The following is a 19,253-nucleotide window of genomic DNA, read 5'->3' on the forward strand; positions in this document are numbered from 1 at the left end:
ACAACATGAAAATAACAGCATCATCGTGGATAGAACCAAATATATTAATAAAATATAAAAATATATACGGAATATAACGGGTCATGGAGGTACCCGAAGATAATTTGACTTTGATACCATGTTAAAAATATAATACTGGAATTCTCTATTTCAATCATAAGAATACATACATATTTACAGTGATATATAAATCGTCTAAATAAGACAAGAATCCTACGAAATTCTTAAATAAGATAACTACCATGATGGTACATAGTTTTTATAAGGTAATTTTTTTTTTCAATAACTGTACTCTTTTATTATTTTCGTTTCATAACTGAAAGTTATTTTAAAATAATCTTGTAAGTGAAATTTTTTTGCACATTTAGTCATTAATATGCCGGATGACACGTATATGCCATGTCAGCACCACCTGACGTATTCGTAGATAATTTTTATTTTTATTTAAAAATATATAAAAATAAAATAAAACAACACATATTAACAATATATAAAACATGTGTTGTCTTTGGACTTTTTACATGCTACATGTTATATTTTGGTATTGATTATTCTCAATTAGTACACTAAGGGTGCATTTGGTTGGAACTTTGAATTTTGAGTTGAGATTTAATTGTAAAAATTTTGAATTAGAATAGTTATATAATATTATATAAATAGCTATTAATGTGATGTTTTTACTGTAAAATTAATATTTAGTATAATATAAAAAATAAAAAATAAATGTTTGATTTGATGCTTTTGAAAAAAAATGATGAATAATACTCCCTCCGTCTCAATACAATAGTCTTGTTTACCATTTTTGTCCGTCCCAAAATAATAGTCTCATTTCCATAAATAATCATATCACTGTAAAACTACCCTTATATTTTCATTATTATTACACAATTGTCATTATTTTTTACACTAATACACTCACAAGAGTAAAAAAGTTTTTATCCGTATTTTTTACCCACTAATATTATAATATCAAAATTTCTTAAATTTCATGTCAAATACAACCCAGATTATAGATATGAGACGGAAGAAGGGAGTATATTTTTAAGAAAAATCCCCAAATAAATACACCCTACCTATAAAATTTTAACTATATATAATTTTATCTAAAAAATATTGTATTTTAGTATTTATTTAAATTAAAATATAAAATCAAATTTCAAGTAAACAAATCTATAATATCTGTAGATGTAGACAAAATTAAGCATTATTTAATACAGATAATGAATCTTATACTTATCCACAAAATCAATTATTTTTAATGTATATATATATATATATATATACATACACAATGAAGCAATATGATTTTAGATGTGGATATATACATAAGTGATAAAGATGGAAAGTTTGACATAGATATTATTTAAATTTTGAAAAAAGGAAAATTAAAATAGTAAATTTTTAAATATTTAATGTCATATTATATGTATATATATATATAATAAGTATATGATATTATATTTTTTTAAAAAAACAAAAAAATTAGGTTTGTTTATTTTATAGTTTTAGATTGATATTTTTTTTTTACGTTAGATATAAAAATTTATGCTGGCAATATAAGAAATAATATTTTATATTAAATAATTAATTTTGTGAGTAAATAAAATATATGTATATATTATTTTAATATTCTTCCGTCTCAATACAATAGTTTTATTTATCATTTTTGTCCGTCTCAAAACAATAGTATTATTTCCATAAGTAACCATATCACTATAAAATTACCCTTATTTTTTTAATTATTATTATACAATTGCTACTACTTTTTACATAATATACTCACAAAGACAAAAAAATCTTTTACCTATATTTTTTACCCAACCTAGATTATAGTTTTGAAACGGAGGAAATACTATTTAAAAACCCTAAATCAATATACCATTATTGACAAATTGTGTCAAAACTCCAAAAATATTTATATAAATTGAGTATTTTGGTTTTAATTTATACAATTATTATTATTATTTTTATATAATTATAATATTTCTTCTACATAAGTTGTATCTAAACTTATCAAAATCAAAATTAAATTCTAAAGAATACGTCCAATCTTTTTACTTATTTATAGTAATAAATTATCACCTAAAAAATAATATATTTAACAATTATATATATGTTTGAGATATAAATTTTAATTCAAATCTTTTTTTTTTTCTTTTTTCTTTCTTTATTTCTCTCACTTTTTTATGTAGTACTTTCCAAAAATTAAATATTATATTTAACATTTATTTATCATATAAACATGACGTTAATTATTTCATTTGAAAAGTATCAAATTTAATTATCAAAGTGAAATAAAAATACAAAAGCACATCTCCATTTTTTTATTAATTTCAAAATGGGTTTCTATTAAAATATTTTTAAATTCAAATAATGATAGTATCGAATATATATATATATATATATATATACTCTCTGCGTCCTAATACAATAGTTTTATTTATTATTTTTGTCCGTTTCAAAACAATAATTTTATTTCCATAAATAACCATATCACCATAAAATTACTCATTTTTTCATTTTTATTGCACAAATTGTCATTACTTTTTACACTAATACACTCACAAAGACAAAAAAAATTTTTATTCATATTTTTTATCAACTACCAATATAATATCTAACTAACTAAAACTATATTTATAGAAGGGAGGATCCATTTAAATTGTCAAACTAAAGTTTGGAATTTTAAAATACTACAAATATTTAAAAATATCTAAAAACATATACTATAATTAAAAGGTGGCATTTAATGTGAAGGTGAAAGTTGGGCATTTATTGATATTAATTATTAATAATGTTAGTTTTATTTATATATTATTATTATTATTATTATTATTATTTTCCTTATAGGTATTGACAAAATTGAACTTTTATGATTTGTTACACATTGGTTTGTTTAGTTTGAATTTGTGTAACATAATTTTATATGATATTTTATAAAATAAAATATTTTCTCATAAAAATCTGATCAAAACTTTTGATATTAATCATGTATATATAAATATATATTAAAAGCATGATTGAAATTTCAATATAATTTTTTATTTATTTATTAAGAACAAAATAGAAATGAGCTTGTTCATTTAATATTCTTTGTGAAAATTATTTTTTTATAAAAATATTATTTTTAAAAAAAAATATTACTTCATTTTGGTGCAACATTTGATTCTAAGTACAATAATTTAAAAATTAGATGAGAAATAAAATTATATAATTATTTTTTATTTGGATGATACGATAAAATAAAGTGTGAAGTAAATGTTAAATATAATTAATTATTTTCTATTTTAAAAATATTAAAAAAAACATTTGAGATATATCAAAAATGAAATATTGCATAATACAAAGGAGTATTATTTATATTACCCACGTAATTTTTTCTATATAATATAAAAAAAAATACATTTATCTAAAAAATACAAAATAAACAAACATTTTAAAAAAAAAATCATACTCCCTCCGTCCCACAATTATAGTCTGGGTTGTGTTTGACATGAGATTTAAGGAATATTGATATTATATTGGTAGTGGGTAAAAGGTACGGGTAAAAGAATTTTTTGCCTTTTATGAGTGTCTTAGTATAAAAAATAATGACAATTGTATAATAATAATAAAAAAATAATTATAGTTTTATAGTGATATTATTATTTATGGAAATAAGACTATTATTTTGGGACGAACAAAAATGATAAACATGATTATTGTATTGGAACGAAGGAAGCAGTTGAAAATGAGACAAACACAAAAATAATAAACATAACTATTGTATTAAGACGGCACGAGCGGTTGAAAATTTAAAAAATATTTGAGAAAAGAACTGTGACCATGGGCGCCCACCAAAATTGAAATAATAGTCAAGTAGACCCAATAAATGTTTTTTAAAAAAAGTAAAAATAAAAAATAAAATGACGAGTAAAAATTAAAAGAAAACATTAGAAAAAAGAAATTAATTAAAATAGGATTCAATATACTCCATCCATCCGTCCCGTTGGAAGAGTGGCGTATTTATTTTCTGCACATAATTTTTTTAATATTAATATTATATTGGATTATAGTAAAAAGGACAAAAATATCCCTATTAGTATAGTGTAATATAAAAATAATGATATTTGTGCAATATATTATAAATTGAAAATGTATTTATTATGTGAAGTAGGTAATACAATTATTAAATTAAAAAATTTATTTTTTTAAGAACAAAAATGAAAAATGATAATTTTTTCAATAGGATGAAAGGAGTATATAATCTTAATAAAATTTATAAATAAACAGATATAAGTACATATGAAATTAAATAACAAAATTTATAGTGTATAATGAATACGTTGTCCTTTTATGTACTAGGCTAAAAGATTGTCTTAATTTTGATTTTACAAATTTTAATAAATGCAATTGAAATGATTAACTATTCTGAATTAAATAATTTTCTAATTTTTATTAAGTATTTGAAATTCCACTTCACCTGCAATAAATTTAAAACAAGTTTTTCAAAAAAAAAAATAAAATTATTACGTATTTGGTTTGCAGGGCATTAGGTTCCATCAGAGGTTCAATACGCACTTTCGAATAGCGACAGTAGATTTTCACTTCATAAAAAAAAAAAAAAAAAAAAACTTTTCAATTATATTTATAAATATATACAAAAAAACAAAAAATAAATAAATTAATAATTCTATATAAAATAAAAAAAAAATTAAAAAATATGAGTGTTATTTATATTATTGCTAAGATTTTTTATATTAAAAAACTAAATAAATACACTCTAACTCATATTTTCACTTATTTAATACTTTCTCCGTCCAATTTCTATTGTCATAAAATATATTTATACGGTTTTTTAGGTGATTGTCTTTTTGTTATGAATGGACAAATATGCCCTTAAGTGTATGGTAGAGATTAAAAGTAATAAATGAATGAATGGTAAAAATGTAAAATTTGTGTTTAAAAAAAGAAATAGGACAATAGTTGTTGCACGTTTCAAATAGGAAAGTAGGACATTAGTTTGTGGACGGAGGAAGTATTACACATTATCTTCCATGTAATTTGTTTAGTATTTTCTCTGTATCTATATATCCATTTATTTTTTGTACGGAGTTTTAAAAATATTAATATTATATTGGAACGCTATAAAAGTAAAGATAAAAAGACTAAATTACCTTTATTAGTATTGTATGATATAAATATAATGATATTTGTGTAATATATTGTAAATTGAAAGGATATTTGTAATGTTAGATAGATAGTACAGTTACTAAAAATGAAATGGATGCTTGTTATGAGACGAACGACAATGGAAAAATAGATTGATTGTTAAGAGACGGAGGGAGTATTTCTATTTTGATTTATCTTATATAATTTGTTTATTTATTTAAAAATATAATTATATAATTTAATTATATTGTAAATTTCATAATTAATTATTATTATTAATTAATTAATTAATTAAAATATAATATTTCCTCCGTCCAGCTAGAAAGTATACATATTTATGTTTTGAGATATCCAATTACAGAGTAAACATTTCATTAAATACTTAACTTTTTTCTCAAATACCCTTACTTTACAACATCATTACTTTTACACTAAAATTAAAGACAAAAATATTATTACACTATTTTTAACTATCCACTGTAATTAAAATACTATTATTTTTAAATACAGCCTCAAAAGTAAATGTATATGTGAATGGAAGAAATATATAATTGTTTGTATTATAGTAATAATTTTCAAATTAATTGAAATGAAGAGATGCCGAGTGCCAGCGCAGCAAAAAGGTGAATAGATATTTTTTACTATTGGTCCACTCCGTACACCGTCCAATATACAATTCCATAGTGATGATGTCTGGATTCTCGTAACATCCGGGACTTCAACACCAGACAAATCACACCGTCCCTAGTGTTGAACGATGGAAGAGATTTGTGTAGTGCTGAGGTCCTGGGAGCTTCCGAAAATTCTGGTAACTTCCTGTCTGTCTATGCCCACTCTGTATATATGAATACATATATATATATATATATATATAAATATCAGCGCATCTCCCCATCGCCATTGCTGCCATTTTTGTTCTCGCTCGAAACTGTAATTGAATTTCAATTTTAATTAGGGAAAGCTAATGTATGGGCTGAGGGTTTGGAGTGACCCACAGCAAATTGGAAAGTGAAATCTGCATTTATGCAAAGATTCTGCTACGATCTGGTCATGTCGATTTGTTTGATTTCCTTGTTCGGTATTTTCGATGATTGGGAGCTTCGATCGCTAATCTACGCTCCGTAATTTCTTCAATCGAGAGGAGTTTTTGATTTGTTTTGTGATTTTGATTTCTGGTGTGTTTTTTTCAATTTGGGGATTTTTAGAGTTTTGGCTATGGCGGGATGCGATTTCTGCGGCGAACGGCCGGCGATTCTGTACTGCAGAGCAGACAGCGCTAAGCTCTGCCTGTCATGTGACCAGCACGTGCACGCGGCGAACGCGCTGTCGAAGAAGCACGTTCGGTCTCAGATCTGCGACAACTGCGGCGGAGAGCCGGCGTCGGTGCGTTGCGCCACCGACGGCCTGGTGCTCTGCCAGGAGTGCGATTGGGATGCGCACGGGAGCTGTTCCGTCGCGGCGGCGCACGATCGGTGCCCTATCGAGGGGTTCTCCGGCTGTCCGACGGCGGTCGAGCTCGCGGCGTCGTGGGGGCTGGAAATTGTGGAGGAGAAGACGAAGAAAACGACGTCGTATGAGTGGAACGGCTTGATTGAAGAGCTGATGGTTCCGAATTCCAGCTCTGTGATTTACTCCAACTGCGGCGGCGAATTGATGAAGAAGATGAGAAACCCTAGCTGCGGGAAGCAGAAGCAGGTGATTCTGAAGCAATTGCTCGATTTAATGGCGGATGGAGATCCCGAAGGCGACGGCGAGGATGTGGAGCCACGGACGCCGAGCAGCGGCGCGTGGAGGCAGGCGCCGGAGAATTTTGGGGTTCCGAACGAGGAAGCGCCGCCGGCGCCGGCGCCGGCGCCGGCGCACGGCGGAGGATTCACGTCGCTGCTAATGAGTCAAACGACATCGCATCAGAAAGGTAACAACATTCATTGGAACGGCGGCAATTGTGAGCAGCAGGGGACACAGGTAACAACATTTCCTTATCGACATTTTTACAAACACTTGATCTGCATCTTCTTCGTCTTCCATTTCCCCCAATCCATAGCCTGCATATCAGTAATTTCTTGTTTAATCTTATCTGCAATGGCGTTGACATTGATTCTGATTGATGATTCGATGATCATGAATATCTAGTTCGTTATACAATCCATAATTTGCTCGAAAGCCATTATATCGAATGTATGTCGATAATGTTGTTTTGCAGATATGGGACTTCAATCTCGGGCGTTTAATGGGCCACGACGAACCGGGCAACGTCGACTACACAGGAAACGAAACGATGTACAGCGTGAAAACCTACGGCGAGCTGCTGCAAGAAGCGTCGTCGGCGAAGCGACGAGGCGTCGACAGTTTCAATCCGCAAGACGACGTCATTCCTTTCAGCGTAACAATTATAATTGAATGTCGCAAATGTTCGATCGCGTCGGTATCATAATCTCGGCTCTCGATTCTGAAATATCGATTTTATGCAGAATCCCGCGAACAACCCGACGCAAAGCCAGGGCCTGGCGACATCCGAGAGCAACAATCTGCCGGATTCGGGTTTTAACAGCTCGAAAAGCCTCCAATTTTCGGACAAGTCAATCCTAATAAAAACCGATAGCGCTGCGGCCGGAATGACGAAGGTGGAGATGGAGATTCTGGCGAAGAATCGAGGCAACGCGATGCAACGTTACAAGGAAAAGAAGAAAACCCGAAGGTACATTCGTCGCTCTCGTCCCGTTCCGTAAAATTTACGACAAAATCGATATTCCCTGTTGTCTGATCGTCGTCGTCCTCTGCCCAGATACGACAAGCACATACGCTACGAATCGAGAAAAGCAAGAGCTGACACGCGGAAGCGCGTCAAGGGCAGGTTCGTAAAAGCCAGCGAAGCTCCGGCGGGATGAACGATCAAAATCGAACAAATGATCGATCGATCGAACGCCCGATTTTGCCTATATCATGTACATACCATCCTCCCTCCACCGTCGTCGTCGTTTCGGATCCCCCGAAAAAACAAGATGTTGTGTGATTTCTCGTCTTTACATTTCATCGTGTAGATGCCTTGTGTTTGCGAAAAATACACTTTTCGACAGCTCGGTAACGTTATCACTTTTCGACAGCTCGGTAACGTTATCAATAATCGAAAGATTATGGTTTAGATGTTATGCGATCTCCCGATATAGTCGATGGATTTTATTCATGTATGACATTGTCGAACACATGACGAAACACGAAATCGTCTTCTTTGAGTTTTATTACAAGATCAATCTACTTAGAGATATACAAAGAGTGTACCTTTTTTGGACATGGCTGAAGTTTGTCCCTACCAATTTTCTCTTCCCAATCGCCATTGTTGTCCTCTAAGAAAGAACTTCTCAAGAAGAAGAAGAAGCAAGCAAGAATCCCATTGTTGTCCTTATTCATTCATTAGCTCTTCAACAAAATTCACAAGAATCTCTCCCATTTGCCTATTCCCATTGTTTACCATCCCTTGTCACGGCGACAGCGTCGATCCCATGTAGCCCACCTCTTAAGAAAAACTCGTTTAAATTTTAGTTTAAACAGTCATTTGGATTCGATTTAAAAAAAGAATTCGTTTATCTGAAATTTTAGTTTGAACAGTAATTTAAACACTACTTTCTCCGTCCCAGATATCGTGTCTGCTACACTGTAGACACGGTATTTTAGGAGGGATGTAATTAGTAGATAATTAAAAATGTATTAGTGAAAATAATTATCGTATAATATAAATAATTATAAATTAAGATTAAGATAATTAATTAGTTTAATCGAAATTTTAAAAAAATAAAATTTAAAAATTTAAAATAAGATTAAAGTGTAATCATTTTCCAAAAAAAGAAAGTAACATGGCATGTGGGACGGACATGGACAAAAACGGCAACATGGACATGATATCTGAGACGGAGGGAGTATAATTTTATGATAATCAAGAAAAAAGTCAAAGTAAAAAAAAATGAAACTAAACTCTAACTAAACATTCGTCCTTTTGCTTGTAATAAGTTTGCAATGAAGGCAAAATGCCAAAAAAAGGTTCATTTACTAAACATGTGAAGCATCACAATTCATGTGAATGTCTTTAAAGCCATACATCTCGGGAAATTTTTTAAAAATATTTAAAATAAATCCCAATTTAATTTCTTCCCATATTTATTTATTTATTTTTTAAAAAAATTAAGTATATTTTTTTGTTACGAATTCCATTTTTATGTAGAGAAAAATGAAGGACTTGTCGATGTTTCTCCTCAAGAATTCCTTCGGCGCAAAGATGATAAAGAAAGGATTCAAAAACTTTTGCAACAATGAAAGTTCCACCTCGACACTCAACCAACAGATCAAAAGCGGCGGCGGCGGTGGTGCCGATCCCGGCGGCTCCTCCACGTGCACGACCGTGGAAAGGCCGGTGTTCAACTCCCCGGTCGGAGAAACCCGGCCGGGGCCAGCGACATTGGAGGAGATGATCGCGCAAATCGAGATGGAAGAAAAGATGATGTCATCGGCGGCAGCGCGGAAAGGTCGCCGGAGCTCCGGCGGGATCGAGCGCCACCGGATGTCGTGCGTGAACAGCTCCGACATCCTCCGGACGGCGAGGAATGCCCTGAATCAGTACCCTCGATTTTCCCTCGACGGCAAGGACGCGATGTACCGGTCGTCATTCGCTGCGCCGATGCGGGGTGGCCGGGAATACGACGACGACGGCAAGGCGGCAGCGGGGGGCCAGGGGCTTCCGGACGTGGTGGGGGGCGAGAGCGTCGTGTGGTGCAAGCCGGGGGTCGTTGGGAAATTGATGGGGCTCGACGCGATCCCGGTGCCGTTGAATTGCCGGTACCGGAGGGAGAGGCTTAGCGCGATTATACGGCGGCGGAATTTACGGAAGAGAGGCGAGAGGAGCGAAATCGAGAGGCGTCGGGCCGTCGGATTGAAAAATGCAGGAGTCGGGTCGTGCTCGAGGACCGGGTATTGTTTTGTGAACCCGATGGATATGGACGTCGGCTTGAGAAGATAGACGGCCGGAGAGACGGCTCCGGTCGCCGGAGCGGCAAATGGACGCCGGTTTCCGGCGGTTTAGGACTTCGAATTTATCTGAGCTGAAGTAGAGTCGAAAAAAAAGGGTTTAAGACATTAGACTTTGTTGGCTTTGTTATTTTCTTAACTATTAAATTTGTATGATTATTTTTTAAAAAAAATATACTTTATTTTCGTTGGTCTTCAAAAGTTACATTGTACTCCACGTTAAAAATATCTTTGTATTTATATAATTTTTTTACAAATGTCTTTTTATTAATATTATAAGATACTAATAAAAATATTTTTGCAATTTTTTTATAATTTATATTATATTTTGATATAATAATTAATATTCAAATATTATCATTAAAAAAAAAAACAGATGACAGGAAGGATATAGTGTGTATATATATATATATATATATTCATAAAAAAATCGTATTTTAAATGAAATTTAAAAGAAAAAATAAAAAAATCAAAAGTAAGTGCACACCATTGGACAAACTTGAGTTACGACTTACCAGGAGACAATGAATTTGATTGTTCTAGACAAGGGCTTGTTTGTCTGTTTGAGTTTTTTTGTATTTAATGCAATTTTGTAGTTTTTTTTTACAGAAATTCTGGCTCTGTTTACAAAAATATATTTTCACTCATTTGATATTATTTATTTTTTAAAATATATCACATCAAATATATATATATATTTTTTTTTATAAAATATCAAATCAAATACTAATTTTTTATTTTTTATTTTTTTCAAATCTCCAAATTCTCTCACCTTTGTTTATACACTTCTTCTCAGTTCATCTATCTATTATTGGTTTTTAAAGTTTTTTTTTTCTTTTTATAATTTTTATATTGTGTAGAATATAAAGATCTTTTTATTTAAGTGAAAAAATAAGAACAAATTCATGAACAAACTAAGATACTTAAATGCTACAAAAAATAGATAGATAATAGTAGAGAGAATATTCACTATATCATCCAAAATTTATTATTTTCTCCGTCCTAAAAAATTAGAACATTTGGGTTGAATATTAACAAAAAATAATGAATGATAATAGTTAAATGTTAATTTGCTGACTTTGCCAAAATTAGTAATAGAGTAAATTTAGCTGACAGACCGGAAAGTGAGGCGGAGGGAGTATAATTTTCTTTTTTCTGGTTTTTACCTAAATTTATTTTGTGTAGATAAAGTAAAAATAAAGGTAAAAAGACTAAATTAACCCTATTAGTATTGTATGATATAAAGGTAATGACATTTTGTGTAATATATTGTAAATTAGAAAGGTATTTGTAATGTTAGGTAGATGATATAATTACTAAAAAAAAGAAAAAGAAAATGGATACTTTGTTATGGGACGGACCAAAATAAAAAAATGGATAAATTGTTAAGAAACGGCGGGAATATTTTTTTATTCTAAAAAGTAGTAATTTTTTTTTTATTTTTATCTATTTCTTAAAATTCGTGCGTCAAACTAACACATAATTGAATGACAGAGGGAATACTATTTTTTATATAAATAAAATATTCTAATTAGCAGTTACTTCATCTGTCCGGCTATCATATCTCATTGATGATAGACACGAGAATTTATGAAAAATATAATTAGTAAATAATTAATAATATATTAGTAAAAATAATTATAGTATAATAAAAGTAATAATAGATTTTTTTCAAAAAAACCAAAATGACTAAATTAGTGGGAAGACATAAATTGACTGGTGGACACCGCAAATAGAACGGAGAGAATATTTATTAAAAACATAAAATCTAAAATATAATTGAAAAATAAAAATACTTTTAAGACTTTTTATTTTTAAAATAAATACTTAAGATTTAATTTTAAATTTATATTTAAATAATATTTAACAAATTATTTTGTACAAAAAATATTATTTTTAAAATTACAATGTCCAAATAGTAAATTTAAAGAAATTTTCGTTAAATAAACATATTAAATTAGACTTTTAAACAAAAATTACAAAAAAATAAAATATTATGGTCCAATGGGCTTTTAAAAATAAACCCTAATTTGAAAGCCCATGAAAATGAAAACGAGGACATTTTACGTGATTCGTCTCCGTCGAGATTTCAGCGTAAATCTTTAAGCTTTCTGCTTGCTTGCAGAGAAGAGAATGGCGGCCGCATGGGGCGCGTTTTGGGGAACTAGAGTTCTAGAGATAGTCAAGAAGCACGATTCAGGTGGTCTTCTTTGGAAGAGGATCAAACTCACCTCCACTCGCAAAGCCAACGCCAAGAAACGCCTCCGCCGCGTTTGGCAGGTACTCATATAGAAAATTGAATTTTTAATTCGAAGAGCTAGTTCTTGATATTGCATTTTTGTTTGTTTTGGTGTTCGGTCAAAGAAAGTAACGATTTTTCGAGATGTGTGTTGTGCACACCACCTGTTTGATGTAATGCCTGTTTAAGATTGCGTTAGATTCCTGTATTCCGATGGTTCGTTTAATCGTTTTCGTTTATGATATTTGATGAATGGATCCTTGTATACTAATATATTTGTGTCCTATATATACAGGCTGTACTGGGTTAGTTCTTGATAAATAAAAGATTGTTATTCTCTTTTTTGAATTATGAGTTGTTGATTCGATTCCTATCAATTGTTTATACAGAACAATTTACATTTCCTCCTTTAAATTTTGATTTCATGTTCCCTTCCTTCTTATGTCTTTCTGTAATTACTCTAATTGGGTTAATTTTTTCAAGATATCTATGGGATCATAATGCGAAATTGATTTTTCTGTTCTTTATTAACGTTTCACTAATGAAATAAGCAGCAGAAATAAATCCTATTCATTGAAAATATTACCACTTGCATTTTATTGTATTTTATCTTGGGAGTGTTCCGTAAGTGACTGTGATTAATCAACTTCGATTCTGAGCTGAACACCAGACACAGACACTATTTTAGTTGGTACATAGAAAGTCCGAAGGCAGTTTCGACAATTAAATAATGGATACTACAAACTACGCCCTGCTTGTTATTTTGGTTATCCGTGTTAGTCTTTTCGTTTCTATGTGCATCTTAGATGGAAGGTTATTAGGGAAACTGCCAGAATGTGTAGTTTTTTCTCTACAGAGGAAACACATTTGGTTTTGTATCTTCTGCCATGATTCAGCTAAAATTGAGTGTCACATTGTAGGCATTGAGCGGGATATATGGCTACTCACCTAGGTGCCATATAAGAACTTAGATGTGGACTTGCAACTTCAGATCTAGCTTTTATTGAATCTCAAGCTTCCTGTAGACTCTTAGAACTATAACCTTTTTAATGCAGCAGGATGTCATATGTTCGGGTTTATTTGAAATTGCTTTCTTATTTTGCTAGTTTCAGTTGTAATCCATATTATTTCTCTGCAAATCACATTCCCCTTTAATTTTGTATTACCATATCTTATTATGAACACCAAGAACAAGGCAAGGTAAAAAGATATTCTTTGATTGATGCTGAATTTAGCCAGATCTAACATTCTATTATAATATTTTTCATGCTTAAGTATGCTTAAGAATGGCAAGATTGAGAGAAGTTTGAAGTTAGTTTGAAATTAAAGGTCCCAAGCTCCCTTTTTATTTCACAATGTCAACAAACCCTTTGGGTATGTTCCATGTGATTTCAAACATTCTTATGGATGACATGTTCTCTGCAGAATGAGGCTGTTTTGAGGGCATGTTCTGAGCCATCGCCCCAAGAACTATCACAAGCTGAAGGCATGAAAATTCCTTCCAAGGAGACCTAAATATTCGAAGATTAGCTTGGGAAAATAGGAGTTATAAGCTTCTTTTTCAGATCTTTGGATAGGAAAAAGAAAATTGGAAACTATTATGTGTATCTGTATTCTTTTCTTTGCACCCAACTAATCAGTTGGAAGTTTGGATGAAATGAAAATTTCTGCTTTGTCAATAGCTCTGTTTTTAGGGTTAATTGAAAGGGCCATCCTTGTAACAGTTTTCATCTATTTTTCACATTTGTTGGTCCTTAACTAGGGAGCAATATGAAGGTTTTATGATTCAAAAGGTTTGCTCTTCAATATGGCTACAATCATCGAAGGATGATGTTGAATCTTCTGATTTGTTAAGTGGTCCATTTCGGAGGCGATAAGTATTCCTTTGCTGCATGTTGTGGCCACTGAAAGCTGGTATGTTTTACCAGTCACTTTCTGTCCCTTATGGAGTGATGTTAACATATGAAGAACTTCAGAGTTGAAATTTAATGTGTTCCATATCTCTAGCACAAGTCCTCTTTAGTGTATTATTTCCATCTTCATTCCAACTGTCTCTTCTTCTTTATGAACCTTTATAATGCTGAGCTGACTGTCTTATTCTCACCTATCTTGGTGCAGGAAGAATTGATCAATCCCACCAAATTCTAGGTGTTGAAAAATTATATGAAGATGCTATCCCAGACTAGCTTAGACTGGTCCTAATTGCCAGGTACTGCTAATATTAGTTACTACCATACTCTTCCTGAAATATAATTAAACTTCCTAATTGTACCGGCTGTCCTTTTCTCACGGTCAAGAATGAAACATGATACTACAGGTTTTCTATGTGCTTACTGTTTATTTAAAAGTGTAAAAGAAGAAAAATTGCAGAAGTTTTGAAGCATCCCAAATAAAAAATAATGGCAGAAGATTTGGAACGAATCAATAATTGTGTTAATGTTGAGCTTTTGGTGTGATTATTGGCATATAAGTTGGGATATGTATCAAAGAACCAATTTTTCTAATCACATGGTTATGAGCGGGGCCTAGTAGTGATATATATTGTGATGGGGCAGGGGGTATTGGTTGAATATGGGTAAAGAAACAAAATGTCTTTGTTGCATGGACTCTAAGCAACCTTTCTCTTTTATTATTTTGTGCAAACACAACACTCACCAAGTGGTTGCTCTTTGAATTGGTCAACTTGCATAATTGGCAAATTATACACGTTCCTTGTATGCAACTTCTACATCGAGTGTAATCTCCAAGATGCCCTTCTCCACCAAAGCCAAAACTATTTCTGAAAATTCTCCTACTATAATTTAATTTGGACTTATGTGTGTTTGTGGGGTTCGTTTTCTTTAATGGTATGGTGGTTTTATTTTATTTTATTTTAGTTTTTTCTTCTGTTGTGGTCTACCACTACGGCCTGCCTGTCTACACCATTGATTATTTATAATTGTCCTTGATATGCAGCTGTTTGTAGGGGATATGGGGGGTCTCTCCCACACTTTTTATTCTATATTTTGGTAATATAACAGATATAAAAGGTCAAAGTGTAATTGGAAGATATCCAAATTATGATCAAACCACATCCCAAGAACCTCACCCCATCTTCCTCCTTGAGACATGACATGTTGATGAGATATGTATAGAAAATGATATGTATTTATAGAATAGGTGACGTGAAGAACTCCAACAGCCCCCTTACATGATTCTGAACCAGTGTCGCAAGGAACTTTGGTCGGCAATATTTATTCTTGATATTTACTTTCTAAAATTTTTTAGAGAGAGAGAGAGAGAGAGATGGTTCTTTCTTATGGTAATGTCATGTTCTAAAAATAATTATTCCACAATTAAACACTTAATAATATGTGTTTATTTATATAAGTATATGCCGTCCATAATCTCTCATTCATCCACTTGTCAATATCTCATGCCTTCCATTTTTAACCCTGTCTACAATTTTCCCTTCACCTGATATCATCAATCACACAAGTCCCAAACATCCTGAAATCATCAATAACCTGCTTGGAAAGCAACTCATTAGACGCTATATGGATTACGATAATGATCATTTTCTTTATCTTCTCTTTTCTTGGGATTTTCTACTTAAAGATATTTTATACAGTTGAGGAATATTTTTTCCTTGGTTAACTTTCTATCAGGGTTTGGAGAGTAGTGGTTGTAATATTTGAGCATGCTTGAGGTGAGTCAACTACCTGCAAAGATTGGAGTTTTTATATGAGGCATGTGCCTCTAATGCTTGTACGTAACATGAAAGACTATTGAAAATGCATTAAGAAATGAATAGGAGGAGTGCTTGACAACAAGATCAATTATAAAAAATTAAAAGAATAAAAATGCTTTGTTGTGCTCAATAAGGTCAAATGTTTTGTTTGTATAAAGGAATAAACAAGTCAAAGGTGTATATAGTTGTTGATGGGTAGTGGGCAATCTTTATGGCTTAATCTTTACTAGTTTTTTGAGCATTATATTTAGTGGGGGAGAGGAGAGACAGGGGTGCAAGGAATGGCCCCCCCTCAAAGGACTTGAAATTTATGCAACCATTGGCCAATCCACTAGAGATGCTTCATGGAATAACTTGCAAGAAATTGCTTTGGTTTGTGAAGGATTAAAATTTGCTCTCTACTTCACCAACTGGTCCTCTAATTTCAAAAGTTCAGTGAATTCTGTTCCCTGAAGGGAAATGCCTACTTTGCCCTTTGCTTGCCATTATTGTCTATGTAGACTACTTCTAAGTTCTTAACTTGCAGGCTGATCTACAGAGAATGTTTTGAATTTATACTGTATTTAAAATTTTGATTTAATCAATGCAATTACAGTGATATAAGAGGGGAATTTGATTCCTAATAAAATTGCCTTTTCAGGTTCCTGAGGAACCACATGCTGTGGCAATATGCTGATTTTGCAAAGATTGTGTTCTTATTCTTTTGCTTGGTAAAAAAAAAAAAAGTTTATCTTTTTCAACAAAAGCACAGGTCCATGCTCATTTTAGGGGAGACTAATGCATTTTTGCACATGATCCCACTTTACCCTTTCTTCTTTCACATGATTTTCATCCAAAGCTCTTTTAGCTTGCCAAAGATGATCACAGCCCTTTTGCTTACAAGGCAAAAGGACTGTCTGAGCAAGGGGAAACAGTGGTTAACTTAGGTCATAACTATTACAAACTTTATTTCAGTTCAGAAATTAATTTGCACTAGATAATTAAAACTTGTGTTAGTAATTTTGATTTCCCCACTTCATATTGAGGCAGTTTGTTCACAGCATTATTTTTTAATGAAGAAGAGAGTGACAAAAAGACTACAAAGTAGCATTGATAAAAAAGAAAAGGTTATTAAGGTCTTAAACTTGACTGCCTGAAATCTAAATTAGGAAGAGGACTTGGCTCTCTATACATGGTGTTTTCTTTTTTTTTTTAAACTTTTCTAGGGGCATTGCTTTCTTGCTAGAGAAGTGGGCAGACTATTGCAACTGCTGCTTTCTTCAAGCTCTTCTGATTCATTCCTGTTTGAAATCTCTGTGATCCCACTTGAAGCAGAGGCTGAATCAGCAGGGAGTTGATTCAGGTCAGTCCTCTCCTTACCCATAAAATCATAGAAAACCGGTGCTGAACCGGTCTTCTTGTTCCCTGTTTCAGCAGCAGCAGCATCACCATCACTTTTCTTGCCTCTCCTCTTCAAGAAAATCCTGCAGAGGACCCAATTTTCCTGCAGACAGCCATTTTTAGCAACTAACTTCCATTGGCTTTTTTTTTTCATTACATTACAGGGATGATTGAAAAAGGGGTCCAGCTGAAATATCTCACCTGGCCTAAATCCTTGCCCAGCTGCTGCTGTTGGGAACTATTGCTACTGAGGCGATACTCGTGCATAACCCAATCAGTTCTGCAACCCTTTGGAGGCTTCCCTCTGTAGAACACTAGAGTCTTCTTCATCCCCACAATCTGGTGGCTCCTGGAGCTCATTATCTGCTTGTCCAGTCCTGTTGCCTTCCAATAGCCTGAACCGGTGGCCCTATTCGACCGGTTCCCATTTGGGTACTTCACCTCCCTAGTGCTGAAAAAATACTTCTCCTGCTCTGAACCACCTACATATATATACATGGAAATTATTACAAAATTACAAACTAACAGCATCAGCAAGAAAGGTATGATCTTTTTTTATGATTTATTTCTGGTTTTGTGTTTTCCAATTTGATAATTGATGGGTTTTGACCAACTAACCTGGCAAATCCCAGGGATCAAACTTGCAGACCTCAACTTCAGAGATTACAGAAGCCGGCAGAGGATATGACGCCACCTTGCGCTTCAAGTATTGTACCACGAGCTCTTCATCAGTTGGGTGGAATCTGAACCCAGGCGGCAGTCTCAGCACCCCATTCTTGACAAGGTTGGCTCTCGACTCCATCTATTCTCTATATTATTTGACACAAGAGGAACTGAAACCAAGATTGCCTTTTCCAGCCCCCCTCTCAAAAACCCCTTTCTTAGAACAAGCTCAAACTCATCATCAATGGTCAAGAATCCCTCCCACACGTACCCACACTCCCTTTTTATTATTACTATTATTCTTAGTTGAACAAGGCAGCGTGATAAAACAAGAGAAGCAGAGAGAGAGAGAGAGAGAGAGAGAGAGAGAGAGAGAGGAGGGGATAGGTAATGCGAGAAGAGGCAAAGGAAGGGTGCTTTATAGTAATGGTGGGCGTTGAGGAAGGGAAGGGAAGGGCTTGTTTTGAAGGGATAATAAAATAAAAATGAAAAATAATAATGTGTGAAGAGAACCCATTTGGCGTGAGGTAGACTCAATCTCTTCTTCTCTCTTTCTCTTTCTATTTCTATTTCTGTTTCTCTCTCCTCACTTACTTTGACGCAATTTTATGAATAAAGTTGTACTCCACTCTAACATGGCTTCTTCTTCTTTGTTTAGGTGTGTGTGTGGGCATAAAGGTTAAAACTTTCTTCTCAAATGGAACTCCACGAAACTGCCAATACTTCCCACACCCCACACCCTGTTTTTATGGGAATAACCGTAGCTGGTAATGCGTTTTCTTCTCTTAGCATTTTTCTTCGACTATGCTGACATATGCTGCTGTGAATATTTGTCCTTTTCTTGGCTGGATTTGGATTATTTGATTAGGTAGGTTTAATTTAGAATTAGATCTGTGTGTTGTGTTGTTTGAGCCGTATAGGAGACTAATTGCTGCCCCCCCTCCCTCCCTCCACCATTCTTGATCTCTTCATTTCATTTTTTGCTCTCTCTCTCTCTCTCTCTCTCTCTCTCTCTCTCTCTCTCTCTCCTCCCATTGATTGGATTGATTGTTGGGGCATTAGGATTTTGGAGCC

General features: G+C 32.8%; 4 protein-coding genes across 4 annotated transcripts; 3 read left to right on the top strand and 1 right to left on the bottom strand.

Moving 5' to 3' along the window:
* Positions 1–6,029: 6,029 nt before the first annotated feature.
* Positions 6,030–8,442, top strand: LOC127241444 (zinc finger protein CONSTANS-LIKE 14). Its single transcript, XM_051260496.1, has 4 exons — positions 6,030–7,116; positions 7,355–7,534; positions 7,623–7,849; positions 7,937–8,442. Exons 1-4 carry the CDS (start codon positions 6,367–6,369, stop codon positions 8,037–8,039), a joined length of 1,260 nt encoding a protein of 419 aa, XP_051116453.1. The 5' UTR covers positions 6,030–6,366; the 3' UTR covers positions 8,040–8,442.
* Positions 8,443–9,328: 886 nt separating this feature from the next.
* On the top strand, positions 9,329–10,379 carry LOC127241445 (uncharacterized). The gene has a single exon (XM_051260497.1). The coding sequence runs from the start codon at positions 9,374–9,376 to the stop codon at positions 10,157–10,159; it is 786 nt and encodes a 261-aa protein (XP_051116454.1). The 5' UTR covers positions 9,329–9,373; the 3' UTR covers positions 10,160–10,379.
* Positions 10,380–12,230: 1,851 nt separating this feature from the next.
* Positions 12,231–14,085, top strand: LOC127241312 (uncharacterized). Its single transcript, XM_051260288.1, has 2 exons — positions 12,231–12,447; positions 13,832–14,085. Exons 1-2 carry the CDS (start codon positions 12,301–12,303, stop codon positions 13,919–13,921), a joined length of 237 nt encoding a protein of 78 aa, XP_051116245.1. The 5' UTR covers positions 12,231–12,300; the 3' UTR covers positions 13,922–14,085.
* Positions 14,086–17,201: 3,116 nt separating this feature from the next.
* LOC127241311 (NAC domain-containing protein 83) lies at positions 17,202–18,601 on the bottom strand. The gene is made up of 3 exons (XM_051260287.1): positions 18,135–18,601; positions 17,718–17,998; positions 17,202–17,619 (listed from the first exon to the last, which is right to left on the bottom strand). The coding sequence occupies exons 1-3, from the start codon at positions 18,316–18,318 to the stop codon at positions 17,338–17,340; spliced, it is 747 nt and encodes a 248-aa protein (XP_051116244.1). The 5' UTR covers positions 18,319–18,601; the 3' UTR covers positions 17,202–17,337.
* Between the last annotated feature and the right edge of the window lie 652 nt (positions 18,602–19,253).

The sequence above is a fragment of the Andrographis paniculata genome, unplaced genomic scaffold (assembly GCF_009805555.1).
Source record: "Andrographis paniculata isolate CXL003 unplaced genomic scaffold, ASM980555v1 Contig82END, whole genome shotgun sequence".
NCBI classification, from domain to species: Eukaryota; Viridiplantae; Streptophyta; class Magnoliopsida; order Lamiales; family Acanthaceae; genus Andrographis; species Andrographis paniculata.